Source organism: Grus americana, chromosome 3 (genome assembly GCF_028858705.1).
Source record: "Grus americana isolate bGruAme1 chromosome 3, bGruAme1.mat, whole genome shotgun sequence".
NCBI lineage: Eukaryota > Metazoa > Chordata > Aves > Gruiformes > Gruidae > Grus > Grus americana.
Window position 1 is genome coordinate 55,385,633 of NC_072854.1, and position 17,857 is coordinate 55,403,489.

General features: G+C 40.8%; 1 protein-coding gene across 2 annotated transcripts in view; it reads right to left on the reverse strand.

The window, feature by feature from the left end:
• Nucleotides 1–17,857, reverse strand: part of CEP85L (centrosomal protein 85 like) — a 155,156-nt gene that overhangs the window by 122,537 nt on the left and 14,762 nt on the right. The window contains exon 1 of one of the 2 annotated variants that reach the window (XM_054819546.1): nucleotides 9,986–10,042. The exons of the other annotated variant lie outside the window; for it this stretch is intronic. Within the exon in view, the coding sequence (XP_054675521.1) occupies nucleotides 9,986–10,040 (55 nt within the window). The 5' untranslated portion in view covers nucleotides 10,041–10,042. Of the gene's footprint in view, nucleotides 1–9,985; nucleotides 10,043–17,857 lie in introns of those variants that run through there. 2 annotated transcript variants of the gene reach the window in all.

Consider the following 17,857-nt stretch of genomic DNA (forward strand, 5'->3'; position numbering starts at 1 on the left):
GCCCAGGGGGCGAGCGCGCCCGGCCCGGCCAGGCCCGCAGGCCGCGGCCCCACCACCCCCGCAGTGCCCGGCGAGGCGGCCCCCACGCCCCGGGGCTGCAGAGGTGGTTTGGGCGCTCCCGTTGGCCTGGGGTTTGTTAACTCACTCGCCCGCCTGCCCCCGAGCCTGCCCGGCGGGGAGTGAGTCCCCGCGGGCCCCGCGCTTCCTGCCCGCTTCACCTGGGGTCAAGGAAGGGGCCAGTGAGCAACGGCGTGTAACTGTCATCAGGGAAAGCACTTCACGGAAAGCGCTTAATGTGGTATAGGCATACTTGGTAAAGAAAAGTGAAATGCCTTATTCCAGAATTACAGCATTTGAAATACCCAAGGCCGGTATGTGCAGACTTGGTAGAGTTTATAATAAAATCACAATTTTCCTGTACTTTTTAGTTTTAGTAAGAAAATGAAGTGGAAGGAAAGAAGAATCATAATGTTCATATGAATGATCAGTTCCACCAAAAGATCCTTAGTATCATCATAAAGTTTAAGCCACAGGACTGGAAATAAAATGCTCCTGTCAGCAAGAAGTCAAACCCAGCAAGAGGCTTCCCCCCCTTCCCCAAGCTGCTTTGAGCCTGCTCCAAATACTTCAACAGAGAATTCTGCAACAGCAGCCTTCGTGTTACTGTTGTTTGCAACTGCAGCCCGGTGGTCCCCGTTGTAAACTACCTCCTGAACAAGTGTACGTACCCTGACTCGATCAGCATTGTCGGACAAAAACAGAAGGAGAAAATACTTGGACGGCTTCTAAAGTCAGTGTAACCATCCCAAAATTACAAAACCCACCACCACCAAGATAAGAAAAGTGAGGCTTTAGATGGCATTGCAGAGTATGATGACAGCTTAGGGAGGTGAGGTGAAAGAGGAGCAGTTCTGTGTTCTTGTGGAAACATTCACAATCAATAAATAAAGTCTGTGTTAAAACACTTCCTGCTGACCTGATGCATTTTTAATTAGTAGCTGATGATCACAGAATAGCTTTTATCTCTTTGGAAAGTTATATGTTATATTTCAGCACAAGTCATATTTTATTTATGCCTAGCTAGATATTCATAATGTAGTCAGTAAAAGAAGGGCCTCGGAAGTACTAGAACGAACATGTAGAAATGCTGCATATTGTTATTTCGTTCTCTTTCTTATCCAAATGAAGTCCTTATGTACTCACTGAAGACCTGACCTGACATGCATTCCTCACCAGCTCATTTTAACTGTGGAGCATAACTGTCACTAAGTGTTTTGTATGTAGAGTTGTAGAAACACAGGCTTCAAACAGTTACTAAATAATGAATAAAACTCCCAAATACTAAATCTCCAGGAGATCCCGTCAAAAGGGATCAGGCTGTTGCTAAAGGTCCTCTGAATGATAAAAGGTTGGAAGCATTTCCAACCACAAATACTGGCTTAGAGTAGAAGAACAATGTGGAAAAACAAATTATTGTTAATAACACCTCAGTGAAATTGTCCAAACTTTCAACCCTGAAGACAACTTCAGCATTGAAGAATGTTATGAGAGCTTGGTAGGTAAACATGAGTATAAGAAAGAAGAAAAGCTAAAGTATCTTGCAAAACACTCAAGACCAAGAAACACGTAAACAGCTTAGTTCAAATCCTCTTTAAAGGACCTGTCTGCATGTAACATTTGTTGCATGCTATTTTGTTGGATAAGCATGTGTACTTAGCACATATACAGGAGGACGCAGTGGGCTGTGAGGCAGCTGATTATCAAGAAGGGGAAGCCATCTAGCAGCAGGCGAGGAAAAAAATTACCTCATCACTGCTGAGCTCTGGAGTTTGTGATGCTGTCCTGTAATGCAGCTGCAAGAATCCAGAGGCATATCACGACCCCAGAAAGCTGCATGTCTGGGAAAGGTGTGATAACAGTTCTTCCATCTCCTAATAAATGTCACTGCAGCGCTTTTACATGCCTTGGTATTGCCGTCCATGGAAGCTTTACAGTTTCCTATGTATCTTCCAACTACTTGTGAACACCACCACAGAGGAAAAAAACAGATAAAAAGGCTGAGATGAGGGTGGCAGAACCCAACCAGATAGTCCCACTGCGTCACTTCTGACAGCACCGCCATGTCTTCCCAGGTGTCCCCACGAGGGCATCTCTGCTTTGACAGTGCTGCTTCTCAGAGCAGAAAGAAAAAAATACATGCTTAAATTGAAACACATAACAGAACCTGAGACATGTTTGATTGGATTTTAAATTATTTTTATAGAAAGTGAATGTAATTAGTAAAGCGTTCTTGCTATGAGTAACCTCAGTGTATCTGTCTGGAAAGTGGGCCAAATTGAAGCCAGTAGGTTTACTCTATAAATAAATTTAGCTTGTTAATGCTTTATTCACTATCCAGCAACATTTTACATCTGCAGTCTGCTTGTGTACACACTTCTAGACTGTGAGCCATATTTGTTTTAGATTTTCAAAAACCTCTTGAAAAAATGTGCTAGCTGGCCTGGACCTCCTGCAGAGATGAGTTTGTGCTATTTAATGCTGCTGAAGCAAGCCCCTACTTTCATGTGGATCTCAACTTGGCGATGCAGTGGGCCCCGAGGACATCCCAAGCCCCTCTTCTTAACAACTCTCACCTCTTACATCTCTTGGGTTGACAAGCATTAGGAGCGTGGCAATCCGTGTTCCAGTACTGCCCTACTCAAGAGGGGTATAAAGGTCTCAATACTCATAGAAAACAGCAGCGTGGTACGGGGGAAAGCTCATGTAACCTTACACACAATTCAACGGTAAGTGGAAACAGCCTGCATCCCCAGATAATTATTGTGAAATGTGATGCTCCAGACAATGAATGGACTCAAGTTCTTATTGTCTGAAAAGCCTTCTCCCCACCTCTTTCCTCATGATCTTCTGACACAAACTCTACCCTCTTGACAGAATCAACAAAGAAAAATAACAATAGAAAGTAACAGCTTAAGCATTGGTACTAGGCAGATGCTGTCTCATTAATGTCAGCTGCAGCACATCTTACCCAAGGGTTTGTGATCTATTTCCAGGTTGAGAAATCACATCTCTTTTTGTTTTGGGGTTTTTTTTTTTTTTCCCTTGAGTAAAAACATAATGCTCTAAATGGAATTAAGCTGAAGCGTAACCTCTGAAAGCAGCATTTTTCTTTGATTAAAGCCAGAAACGCTTTCAATTTTTATTCTACACACTTGCTTTCACATTTAATAGAATTAAAATATTATTAAAAAACCTCGAACGCTAAATAGCTAAACATTGTTCTAAGAGAATGCAGACTATTTCCCCTATCTAATTAAGACATCAAGCATGTGTGCATTCTATCAAAAAGCAACAACGGCATTCCTGCAAGCGCACCTATATTGTAAATTACTTCTTGAAATTAAAATCACAAATTTTCAGTTATTGAGTTGCTTCACTAAGTACAGAAATCCTTTTCCTCCACCCACAACTTTTTCAGTTGAACACTGCGTCCTAGCAAAGTCTAAGCAGCCTTTAAGAGGCCTTACAGCAATTCCTCCTGCTTTGCAAAAAATAACTGTGTATGTTACAAAGCAAGATGTTAAACTCTATCGGGTGGCATTATAATTAAGAACAGATTAGCTTACTTAATAAACTGCACCCCTGCTGGTAGGGGCAGGTTGGCCTACGAAAGACTGAAATGTTTCACTAAAAGTACGTTGCGTGCACTGCATAGCATTAGCAATAAACCGTGTTACCTAATATCTGCAAAGCAGGCATCATGAAATAACATGGTGCATGCAACATTTTTGGTTTTGCCTTTTCTACAAGCAAATGAGAGTGCACGTCTTTCACAAAGGGACACAGACTGATACCCATTTGAATCTGCTTTGCCCTGTACTTTCAGTAACAGCTTATACCATGAGAGAAAATAAAACCAAGGACCTTGTGGTTACCATAGCTATGGTTTATTACCAGCCTCCTGAAAGTTCAGATTCTTCTTAATGTTCCAGGTTTCAGAATCAGATTTTCACCTGAGAATCTCAGCCTGAAAATGTTTTCATTTACATCATTGCTAGAAAACCCTTGGGAGTCAAGGATTTTATGTAGTTCATCACTGGTGAGCGGGACAAACGCTTTTTTTGTTGTTGTTGTCATATGATTTTAAAATAAGTCTAAGAGATTTAAATGAACTCTGTGTCATAAACTCTGATACTACAGGAAGAACATATGCAGTGGGTGGGATCCACTGACATCTAACAAATAACTCGTGAAGATAATCAGGAATTTCCCAGGTATATTTTTTTCAAAGGAAAAATTTTGAGTTCTGCTATTCTACCTTCCCATTTCTCCATCCCCTCCTCACCCAAAGGCAGTGGGAAAGAAGGGGAGATACAAATGATGTGGGTGGGGATGGGGAGAATATGTAAAAACCTACAGGGTGCAGGCAGGCCTCCTTCTTCTCCCAGCCTTTCAGGGCTGGCTCCTAACATATTTAAGAGCCAGACTGCCTGCACGAGAGCAGCAAGCCTCTTCCTCTAGCCCCTGTGGGACTCACTAACATATCTAACATCCTTTCAGGACATAACACTTCAAGAAAAGATGTTTTTTAAACATTGCTTCTCCTACTCACGTTGCATGACTTTTTTACAACCTCTTCAGTTGTCTTGATCTTGAGCCCGCTTCAGCCACCTTCACTTTCTATGAAAGCACTACCTGATTTTAGGAGCATACATCCTTTTTTTTACCAGTAGGTCTAAGACAAAAAGAGATAGCAACCTGTAAATCCTCTTGAGTGAGAGGCCTGAGACCTCTTGGTAATATTCTACATCTATAGTGATGCTGAAAAATCTGATGAAGGCCACATTTGAGACCTGTTGTAGTCTAGAGGCTTCTTTGTAATAATAAAAAAAATTGTAATTTGGTGCTTGATAGTATTCTTTGATATTCTTCGGAGAGAAAGACCAGCAAAATGAAGAAAATTAAGGCATGAGATAACTGTGCTACCAGTCATCAGACCAGGCAGGCACAATTCAGTTTCAAAATGGCTACACCAAAACCCTTTGAATTTGGGATTATCAAAATACTGAACTTCTGGTATTTACTTTTCTGTACTGAAACTTATGCTAAAGCCAAAGAAGCTTCAGCAGTGCTGCAGTTCAGGTTTTTGATCCAACTACCACTGGCAATGCTTTTTTTTTTTTACAGTTGACCTTTTACTTCAAGTGTGTCTTACTCGACTCTGCGTTGTACACAGACAAACGAGTGCGGAAGGATCATATTGCTATACAATAATTTGCAGATTTTTTTTAGCCGCTTTATGCAGATGAAACTCCACCTCAGTTGTGAAGTAACTGCCATACTAGAAGCACAAAACAGCATTTAGCCTGACCTGTTTAAAACCTACCTGCTTTAAAGTTTAATGAAAAAGCATCTCCCTTGTATGCAGTCACTGAAACAAAGGATCAGACTGTGCGGTGAGGTTCCCTGCTCCATTTCCAGCTCAGGACAGAAAGGAATAAATCCTGTTTTCCTTTTGCAACAAACATGCCCACTGAATTATATACCTTTTGAGAAATACAGAATTTAAAATTACAAATGATTGTATGCAGGAAGGCCAAACACACTACAGCACAACCAGCTAGTGATGCAACATTGTATGAATGCTTGGAAATGGAAATTTCTTCCAAGTGGCCATCATTATCTGCTTATAGCCTGAAATATGTAGTTTGTTTACTCCAAGTCCAAAATACAACCTATGAACATCACCAGTCAGAAAATTATCTGGTCGCTTCTGTTTGAGCCAAACCCAGTATTGCTGCAAAGGGATGAAATTTCAGTAAAGTCAATGGAGTTATGCCAGCACTCAGTTTAGTCAGCTCAGTGCTGTCATATGCCCATATGTGAAAGTTGGATGGAAAAATTTATTTCATGCTTTAACTATAAATACAATTAACTTCATGAAGCTCCCTGCTCCATTTTTTTCTCCATCGACTTTTATTATACAAAAATCACTGACATCATTGATTCCACAACAATTCACTACTATATACTGCAATAATGTATCAGTATTATACTACTTCGTTCTCCCTCAGCAGTGAGAGGTCTGTGCCTAAAATGTTGGGGTATTCTACGCTGTTAGAATAAAATCCAGTTTAAAAGGACACTTTTACCTCCCCTCCGGCACACCCCCTGCAGACGCCTGAGAACCAGCCTGCTCCCCATACAATGCAGGAGGCCAGGCAGCCATCGGTCATGGCACTGCGGAGAACTTCCCGCTGTGCAGGACTGGCAGCCTTGGAAAACGCTCCGGTTTTGTTATGCCTGAGACTGCAAAGCACAATTTCCTTATATCTTGGGCTTCACATCCCTCAGTCTTTTTAATAGCAGTCTCACATTAAACTAATAAACATATATATTGGCACACACTTTTTTAGACAAACCCAGTTCACCCAAGAAAATAACTGAAATGCAAAAAGTGGACTGTACTGGTTTGTACTGACAGCAGTGCCCATCAGATTTGTTTCACGGGACCTCAGGGTTAGTATATGACATACGTACGAATCCACCACAGTATCCTTAGACTGTTTTGCTTTTGATTTAAAATTAACACAGACGAGAGTGTTTATTAAAAGTAACTTTGTGACTCTGGCCTGACTGTAAGATCGTTCTCTAGTATTCTACTTTTAACACATTGCTTGAGTGACCAAATTGATCTGGGAGATGTTTTAGTAAACATGCAACCTGATCTTTGGTCACAGAGAAAACAACACAAAATTGAGCTTCTAAGTGAGTGTGTAACTTTAAATGTACATAAATAAAAGAAGTATAGAAGTTTAAGCATTGCTGCTTAAATTGTTGGGGACTGTCTCACTAATTTAGGAATCCCATGGTTTAAGAATTGCACATCCTGTAGTGCACTGGTGTGCCATTCTAATACTTCAAATAAGACTATCTGGTTAAATCAATTAAAATTAAATTGAAGAATCATAATTCCAATTTTCTGATTAACACAGGACAGTATGGTACAAATATGCACTATACTTTGACCATTTAATTCTCAGCGTTACTGTCTTCTGAGCCAAGCATCAGAAGGTCAATCCAGAACATAGGAACGTCCCCCTGGCTTCTGAAGGAAGACTGATTGCCATCTATTCACAAGCAGCTTGAACCACCCAAATGAAATGCATCAATGGGAAGAGACAAATAGCTTACCTAAAAGTTTGGAACTGACTGCATCCTTACGAAACAACATTATGTATATGCTCCCAACATGAGAATTACAAAGAACAAAAAATATACTGAAGCAGGACATGACAATCAGTGCAGGAAGCTAAAACAGATAGCAACACATAGGCATTAAGAAAGTACAAGACTCCTATCTGCAAACTACTCCAGCAAATGCTCCGTGAAGTCAGTTCATTCATGGAAGTCCTTGCTCAAACACACCAGTGAGCTTGCATTACATGAGCCTTTCACAATGTTGGCCCTGCTGGAACGCATCCCTAGCAGTCACCATGACGAGATCTTTACTTAGCACATTACGGTTAAAAGATAGAACAGAAAAATTAGAAAGAAATGAAAAGGAAGCAGGCAGCTGTAATAAAGTATCTTTAAATACATGTAAATATTACTTGTCTTTTGCTTTTATGTTTGAAGGTAAGCTCACAAAATTTGCATTAAAAACACAAGAAAACCACGTATTTTGCATTGTATTAAGGGTAGAACTAAGAACTAATTTTAAAAATTATAAATTGAATCACATATTCCAAAAACACGCTTGCTGCATTTATATGGTACTGCTCTCAGATGTTACCAATGTGCAAGAACTCATAAGTTTAAAGCATAAAAATGTGACCTCTGAAAGCTGACTCTAACAGACCTTGAAAGTAATCTGAAAGATCTAAACCCCTAGAAGTATGTAACAAACTCTAAAAGCAGAACATAATCAAACAATACTATCTACTCAGTGCTATATACCCTTGAGCTTATATATTTCAATCTAAGTAAACCAGTCTCCCTTGCAGAGATAAGAAAATTGAGCCGTGTAAAACAAAAACTACCAACCATTTTACTTGAGTCTATATTCAGCATTTGCTGTGTCGTGCTTTAATTGCTGAAACTGCCTCTATAGAAGCATTAAAAAATCACTAGAAAAAATGGGTTTTTTTCATCAAGTCATCATGAGGCACACTGAATGTTCAGAACAAAGCTTCACCTTGCAACATTTCCACATCAGTTCTGAAGCACAAAAAAGTTCTGAAATTCAGATGAATTATGAACATTTTGTTTCCCTCAGATAACCCTCTTGAAGCTCACCGTCACAAACAAAACATGACCTATTGCAAATTCAAATTTGGATGAACACAGATGAAAAGCAAATGTTGGCAGTTTATTTACTACTTTAAAAAAAGCAGGTAAGTTAGTAAATACAGTAGCGTTCCATTGGGCTAGCAAGTCAATTTGTGAGCCAAGTTGGATCAAACAGATCCAGCTATCTAGTTTGAAAGCCTGTGAATTGTGTTTCCTTATCTAACAAAGTCCCTGATTTTCCCTGGTGTTTTTTTTAGCATAATCTTTCATATGATTTTCAAATATAAATTTACATGAAGTATATATAGGTACTCAGACTAAACCATACGGTAAAAGACTAGTTTGCTAAAGACTCATTCATTTAAAATACAAGCGAGCACTCACTGAAATGGACTTTCTTGCAGAGTCCTGATCAACCATATCTACAGCTGCGACGATTTCCCACAGAAATCCTTTTTGCTATCCCAAGTAGTGAGTGCAGTACAGAGTTTTACTGCCTCTGGACCTCAACCACTTCAAACATTTCCACAGCACACGGTGCAGGGTGCATATGGCAGGTCCTCCCCACCTGATGGTATTTCCATACGGAGAAGAACAATACGGACATACAAGCTGCCTGATGCGCTGTGGTCGGATTTACCAAAAAAAGGGCAGAACAAGAGTTTTTAGTCTGGTGCAGAAGAGGGCAAGGGCTCGGAGTCCCTGCGGCTCCCGTCTGCAGGGAAGTGCTGCTTGATGCTCCTGCAGTGTCCCCACAGTTTCGAAAGAACTTGGGGTCAGGTTTTTCCAAGCCCTCATCCTCCCATATGGCAAGCTCTTTGCAAAATCCGCCTGAGAGAGTGGGACTGTTTGGCAAAGAACAAAAAGCCAGATTTCTGAACGTGCTCTTCCCCCACCCACCTTCATCAGCTCTATTTTTAAGTACAAAACTAGCTCCATATAATTTGCTGAGATTTGACAGTTGGTCACGTTGTTACAAATTTAACAGAAGAGTGGCAGACTTGGCTGGGCTTATTTCTCAGCACAGGAAAGAGAGAGACCTGCCCCTGTAAACGTGTCACAGTGTCGGCAAGTAGTATTTGCTGGACGAGAAACAAGCGCGATGCAGGTCAGCCCCCGTTCAGTACACACGACGTAAATCCTTTCATCGTATTTCAGCTTTGATGCAGGCACTGCCAACAGCTTCAGTCCTGTTCAACTACTGCAAACGAGTAGGCGGCTCATTTAGTGGGTTGCTCGTATCTGCAGAGGCAACTGGCAAATGCATCATAAGGGTTATTTGTGATAATACGCATGTCTGTGTATATACATGTGTGTGTTGAGGCTTTCAAAGAGATGGTGTAAAATATCTGTCCCTCCAGGCCTTCCTGGTATGTAGCCCCTCCTCAAAAATCTCACTCCTATTCTGCCTTGCGCTTTCAGACATCACTTCTGAACTGGTGGGAGTGAGTACTGTTGTGGCCGTTTCAAAGATGATGAAAACTGGGCGCACAACAATCCACTGTGGAGTTGGGAAGGGAATTCAGGGCTCTCCTGTTATGAAGGTTTCCCTGTTGGTCTACGGTAAATGTACTTATTATCTGTAGAATTGTTTATTAATAGCATAGTAAGCTGAGTTTTTGTTAAAAATTGATTTTGTTGTAACAGTGATGTCATTATTACTAACCACTTTCAAGTCATTTAAATTAAATACCTTTAAAAATATACAGGGAGAATCCAAGCAGTCCAATTACTTCTATGCTGTGCATAGCTATTAGGAAAAGTGAGAAAGAATGGATAAAATTTAAAATGAATGCACTTTTTAGAAAATTACTGTTTTCATAATACTTTTAAATACTATTTTCCGAACACTTTAATACTACATAACTGGCTAATAGAGAAAGAACAGTTGTACTAGAAAAGAGGTTTTTAATAAAGACAGCTTTAATTCTTCAAACAGCACAGGTTTTTCTGGTAGGCAGAGTATCAGCTTGCCTGGTGAAAACCGTTTTCCCTCAGAAAGAAGAGACGGGTATAGGATGTACCCAAGAAAAGACAATTCCTCTTGGCTGACCTAAGCAGAAGTATTGACTTATGTCTCTGAAAGGAGTTCTTTATTACAGCAGGGCAAGTTGTTCAGTAGCTATACAGATGGATTATTTTCTGTTGTGGGTTGTTTGGTTGTTGGTTTTGTTTTTTTTTTCCCAAAAGAAAGGAAAGGAAGTTAAAATCAGCAGTGAGCTCATAACAGATTTTGGATCCCTAGCAGATGGTAATGAAGAAAGTCATGGGCAATATACTAAAGATGGTGATTTTCCACATCTGCAGAATAGGAATGATGAGAATTAAAAAGACAATTCTGAAATAACATTAACTTCCAGACCACAATTAAAACATAGTTAGCTTTTCAGAAATAACAAACAGGCTCCTGGTAGGAGGCCCTGAAAGAAAGAGGGAAAGAAAGCGAGAAAGCGAGAAAGCGAGAAAGCGAGAAAGCGAGAAAGCGAGAGAGAGAGAGAAAGGGGAAGGGGGAAAGGGGAAAGGGGAAGGGGAAGGGGGAAAGGGGAAGGGGAAGAGGAAGGGGAAGGGGAAGAGGAAGGGGAAGGGGAAGGGGAAGGGGAAGGGGAAGGGGAAGGGGAAGGGGAAGGGGAAGGGGAAGGGGAAGGGGAAGGGGAAGGGGAAGGGGAAGGGGAAGGGGAAGGGGAAGGGGAAGGGGAAGGGGAAGGGAAAGGGAAAGGGAAAGGGAAAGGGAAAGGGAAAGGGAAAGGGAAAGGGAAAGGGAAAGGGAAAGGGAAAGGGAAAGGGAAAGGGAAAGGGAAAGGGAAAGGGAAAGGGAAGGAAGGAGAGAAAGAAAGGGCAAGAAGAAAGCTCTGATAACATGCAGTTTTGGAGAGAGAATTTCTTCATCTTGGAGAGGGGGAGAGGGAAGTTTGGAGAGTAGCATTATACTGATTCCTCTTTGGAATAATTTATAAAATTGGATATGCAGATAAATCACATACATATCACTGTAAGCAGAACCGGCCTGGAGACCACACTAATGAGCAAACTGTAGAGCCTCCAGAAGGCTCAGCTGTTCCCATCCTTCAAATCACATCCTTGCTCAATGCTCTGCAGTTTGCTTACAAGCTGAGGTCTTTCTTATCACAGTAAACAGACAAAGAGAAATTCAAACCAAGCAGCCGACCCTGCTCACTGGCTATATATAGGGGTTTTTTAAGAGAGGGAAAACATTCCCAGCTAGTCTGAAAGCAAAAGAATATTGCTTAAATGCAATTACTTCCCTCCTCCAATTTGCATTTTCTTTACCTTTCCTTGTATATGAATCATTGTTAAATGAGAGAAAGATACAAGAGAAAGCCACAGGAAAAATTGTAATAGACATATTCCATCCTGGGCATTAATATAATCAATCAAGCAGCTACTTTAGTTACCTTGTTCGTGATGTGTCCTTGTTTCCATTAGGAAGCCACTTCCAGAGGTTGGCAATTCCACTTAGAGAGTCCCTCTCCATAATGAAAGTGTTCAAGCACAGTTATGCTTTCACAAGTGGCAAGATAGTACCACATTTAATATTTTCCTTCTCAAGATCTAGATGCTACAAGTGAAAATCATGCCTTGGCTCTCTGCGTGCCTCTATCTGGCTTAATTATCTGATCACAGCAACAATCTCCACTAAAATGATTCTCAGTAAAAGGGTAGGAGGGAGCTGCTTTAGCAGACCTGGGTGAAGCTTTTCACTTAGCTACTACCCAAGCAAGATCCAAGAAGAAAGGATCAGGGACTTTGGCTCAACACTTTCCTCAGCTAGTCGGGATTTGCATTTTTGGACACTGAACACAGGATTCTGAATAAAGCCTGATACCTCCTAATGCTGCACCAACTGTATCTAGAAAAGTTCAGACATTGGTGTTGGGGGGTTGTTCAGGTCACTGTAACAACTGTAAGACAACCACTGTTAATCTGAGAGCAGAATCTACATTCAAATTCAAATCTTTCTCACAATCTCTCATAGTACTTTGGATTTAGAATCACTTTGTAACAAGCTAAAATTATCTTGAGGAGGAAGAATCATTAACATTTGCCCCATTGTCTTTTTTTTTTTTTTTCCGGTAACTGAGTGTCAGTCCAGTAATAAAAGATGATTTTTTCCCTACCTATTTTACTTGGTGGTGGTACTACACAGCTCGGTATCCCCATCTTTCTAGTATATTCACCAAGAGAAGAGAACTCATATTTCTGTGCTCCAGATGGAGGACTGTACGGAACAAAGTTTTTCATGGCAGTCCAGTCAAAATGACATGCCCCCATTTCTTAATGTAACGATGCAACACTGAAAGTACTGAACAGCAGTAAAATGAACACTTAATAGCATTTTTGGTTTAAATAGATTTAGAACAAAGATCCTAAAGTGTTTTACAAGAATAAACTACACTTCGCAACCATCTCACTGGAATTTTAAGGTGTCCATCACAAAGATTTTCCAGCTACAGATTATTTTTAGTTCAAGTTTCAACTAGGTAAACTAAGGCATATAGGCTGAGAGTGTATCCAATGAGTATAGTCAATTAGTTTAAATTCTGTTTTTTTTCACAATTTAAGACATGATGTATGCATAGATGTCCAGTGAAGGTATGATGGTTTATTCACATCATCGTTTAGACAGAGTCCCACCTGTTTATTCAGTGCAGGGCTGGCTCACTTCAGTAAACCAGTGCATATTAGCAAACTGAAAAGGAATGCAGCAACCCATCTCCTATAAACACCACTTGGCTATTTAAGCCTACACTGCACTAGAAATAGACTTATATCTCACAAACACTACCAAATGTCAGAGTATATCACTTATTCATTGCACACTATATTATTTTCAAATCAGATTTTATGTGTCCCTTACTATATAAAGCTGGAGAAATATTCTCATACACATGAAATATTTCTGCACTGAGGAATTATACCATTTTTAAATCAATTTACAGACTATGCAATGAAGGTCAAACTACAAGGCAGAAGATTCAGATTTTGATTTGGGTCTTGATCCTGGTTCAGTGACTGACCTCAAACACATTCCCTAGTGTTTGTTTTTAACAAATGCTCTGAGACTTCGCTGGCTCTGCTTTCCTTTGTCCCATACCATCTTCTGTTGCTGTCCCTCACATCTCCTGCTCGCTTAAACACAGCCTCTGGAATATTGCCTGCTCCAAGCTGGATAAAGACAAACAGCCCCAGTATCTCCTAACATTCACTCAATCCCTGTTCACCCAGGTGGAGACTATGTGTGGTCAGGTCTGCAAACCTTCCTTCAAATGTTGCCTTCTTTTGGCCAAGTAAGGACCATAATCAGTTTTAGTGCCTAGACATGTAAAGATGGTTCAAGTGAACGAAAGTAACATTTGATGCAGGCAGACAATGAAGCCTTAGGATACAACCCTGTCTAACCAATCTATTTCAAATTGCCAGTATGAGACATGTTTTGGACTCTACAGTTTTGCACACAGAGGATGTGCTCTGATCTTTTATGCCTCCTCCTCTAGTTAAGCTAGGTTTTCACACCGACAGCAGAGCTATTGTGTGCATGACATTTACTGCTGGAAATGGATGCTGTGTCTTGGCAATGAATGGAAAAATCTGAGCACTAGCAATGAAAAGATATCTTCACAGTGTTCCTTAGTCTCTTGTTAGTCATTCAACGTAGAGGAATTCAGCGCAGAGGAAACACGCTGGGTGAATGTCAGCGTTCCCAGCTCTGGCTGAAGAAAGAAAAACCCTGCTAAAAAACAGAGTATGGGCACTGAGCGCAACAGGCTCCAGATTTTCAGTCCACACCAATGAAAACCTTCCTGACAGCAAGTATCAAGCTGGGGTTCATTTGGGAAACATACAGTTTTCCATATAGGACAGTAAGTTGGGATGTTTGTTTTCAGGTTGTTTGGAAAAAACTAATTGCTCTGAGGGATTTGTATTTAGTTTTGTAGCCTGCAGAAAGAAGACACAGTGTACAGGCTAGAAAGCAGAGTGTCATCCGGACCAGAAGTTCCCCAGTTTTTTATAACTTCACTTGAGAATGGTGTCCATGGCTTACGTCTGACTGGATCCAAGGGGCCAACAGAGGCTCTTTGTGCAGGCACAGCTCTAAGGAGTTGCATTCATTTACTATTTCACCGGATTTTATATAATTTACTGACTTCTCCAGAAAGTTTTTTTGTCTGTCTTGATCAGTGCTCTCTGTAGACAGGCAGCAAACCCTTTCCCAGCTGCAGCACCATGCAACCTTTTAAAAAGTGATTCACAGACCACTTTGCATCCCAAATGCTCTGTGTGTGCCCGGCCACTGTGCATGCAGCCTGGCACCGCGAAGGGACCAGAGCTGACTCCAAACTCTGCCTGCCGCAGACTCCCTCATGATCTCACAAGTGCCTACAGGTCCACAGCTCTTCTCCTTGCAGTGAGTGGCTTTGTAGGTAACATCTGAGGACATGCAGGACATGAATAAGCCATAGAACACAAGTCATTTAAAGGTAACCTGGATTACTCACTAAAGCATGTAATACACTGGATTTCTAATCTAGAATTCATACCTCTTTCAAGCCAGAGGCCAAATAAAAAGAAAGAGCTTGGCCAAGGCACAAGATGGTTGTTGCAATCTCCCTGCCCTTAGCTATGCAGTGAGGATGACACTCTTCTGACTGATGTGTTGTGTAATGATCTTTTGCATGTCATTCTTCATGCAATTAGATTGAAAGCTGCTGCCTAACAGACATGTTGAGCATTTACGACCTGTATTTTCTCATTTTCTTCATATTGAAAAAAAGATAATATAACCAGCCAGTTAAGGTGACTCTCAAAGTTTTGCTCTTTTTGCAGTACCATCCACTATAAATGTTACTTACAGCAATAGTATTTAACTTTATCCTTGCTGACAATGTAGATTAAAAAAGAATTCACATTTTAGCTGTTTGCAGATTCTAAAAGAAATATTATTTGGCTATAGAAAAATGATCTGACAACATATCTAAAAGCTGTTTCCTGCAAGGTTTCAAGAAATCAGGGAGGGAGGACTTCAGTGATTTTTTTTTTTTTCAGCTCTTAAAGAAGATGGAACTTAAGCAAAAGCTATCAAGGATTTGACTTCCAGAAATTGTTACTGTATTTCTTTTAGGAAAGAAGAAAAGCTTCTCTCTTTCTTTTATGTTATTATAAGTTTATCATTACATATGAGCTTTTTTGTCAGACAAATTTTTTCCATTAAATCACAACAAGGTATGGCTTTGGCTCTTAAATGAAATATAATTGCTTAATATTTACATTTTTTCATCACATTTTTTACTAAATAGATTCTAGCAGTCACTGAAGAATGTGTTTACTACACAATGTAATTTTAAAACGTGCACAAAACCACTACTGCACACAAATGTTTCTGTGGGAGAGTTAAAGCTGTAGTAATGTGGCGTCAGAGCAACACAGTGTGAGGCACTTGGCAAGTTTTATTATTGGACAAGCAAGAAAATGTGGTTATCTGGAAGAAGTAATTTAGGATAGATAAAATTGAATATTTACACAAGCCCAAATCTAATCAAGGTGCTTGCTTCCTGAAGCATGTTTACATTGGGACTAGTATACTAAAAACCACAAAGGATGCACATCAACATAAAACCAGACAAATGCATTTACAAATCAGATTCCAGGTCACTGAACAAAAGATGTTGCCATTGACTCATAGTCACTGGTCTAGAGAGAGATGTATATAATCTTAGTCTGATTTCCAGCAGACAGATGGCATTATTTTGCAAAACCCATTTTATCACAAGCCCTTACATCAGCATTTCCATGTCTGTAAGGTTACAACTATTTAATAGGTAACAGATTCCAGATGGTTTTTTACCCCTAGAACTCTCCAAAAGGACACACAGGAATATTAGTGGGAAGCCAGCACTGCTGCTTTTTTGGATGGTGCACTTCTATTCACTTAGCTATCCGTCAAGCGCAGCATGAATAGGCAACTGCAGTGCAGCTCCCCAGGACACTACAGAGAGGGAGAGAGAACCATCAGAGAAAATTACATCAGCTGATCTACAGAGCATAAACGATAGAGCCAGCAGGGCCCAGTTTACCTTCCTTTGTACCGTCATGATGCCATTTGATGGAAACCAGCTGCTCTGGTCATGTTCTTCACACTACACCCTGCCATGCCACCAGAACACGTGGACAAGAGCCAAGTGTCTGATGATCTTAGGATTTATTATGTTTTCAGTAAATTTCATATACTATGTAGATTGACATTCTTGCAATTAAAACAAAGAATCAATATCAACAAATCTCTCAGTTACATGAAATGTAAACTGATTTCCGCAAGCTACATCAGCATTGCCAGTACAGTATTAAGCCCAGTAAAATAAGATTTTTTAAAACACATCCGCCCATTTCACAGTCTGAATACATCTCTAATGACACTCCATCTCCAGTTACTCAGAAACTTGTTGTCAAATATAAAGTCTCCTGGCTTGCTTTACCAGAGGAATTACCGCATACATCCCAAATCAACAAATCACTAGGTAATTCGTAATGATGAGTTATCAAGTAACTGATAGAAACCATTGCATGCATAGGACTAGACTAAGCTTAGAGAAGAGAGGTATGAATGTCCCACCTCCCATTCCTACATTGGTACTATTACTGCTCTTACTAGTGCCTAGCATCGGTGGGATAAGATTTTTTTTTTTTTTTCCTGGGAGGAATAAATCAAGATCAGTTCAGATGTGGACTTGTTCTCAGCTGATCCCTGGGTCTCCAAACAGATAACCTGTTCTCTGAGCTGCCCAGTGTCCCAGGAAGCCTGGCTCCATGGGCGCTTGCCTGGCAAAGTCCCCAGCCCTGAAGCTTCCCCACGGCTGCCTCCCTGGGATCACTTCTCAGGGGACAGTTGCCCACTGTCCTGCCTGGGGAGCCCCCAGAGCTGGGATGGCCTGGCAGCACGTCAGGTCAGCAGGCAGCAAGCCACATCACGTGTGAAGTCACCTCTGAGCCAGGCTGCCTCCCCACTTGCTTCTTTCTGAACTTGCAAGCAAAATGGACATCTTGCTGCGAAAAGCCTCGATTCCAGTGCATCAAGCGGTCTTCTGCTGGAGAGTCCTGCCAGAAAGCACACAAGCACTGCTCCTGCCACCTGGCAGAGAGCCACTGCCAGGCAGCAAGGTGTCCAGGCAAAAAAGGTACAAGCTTTACCCTCAGCACAGCAGGCTTTTTGACAGGAGCCATACTCCCCCTGGGCCAGGAAATGCCCAGGAGCACTGTCCTTTCCTCCTGAGACAGTGCAGCTGCACCTTGTCTTCCCAACCAAAGGCAATCTGGCTCAAAAAGTGATTATCACAGTACATTTTCTGAGGAGGAAGGGCATTTTTTTATTTCTAGAGAGATAGCAAACCAAACAAACAGAAAAGATTTTATACACACACGTTTTTGATTGTTTTTCTAAAGCACTCACAAAAGCTGTTGTATTTGGCAATGAATGTAAAAGTTACTTGCGTCGTTCAACTCTCTACCCTTAAATAATATTCTTAAACTAATTAACTGTATCATTTTATCTATC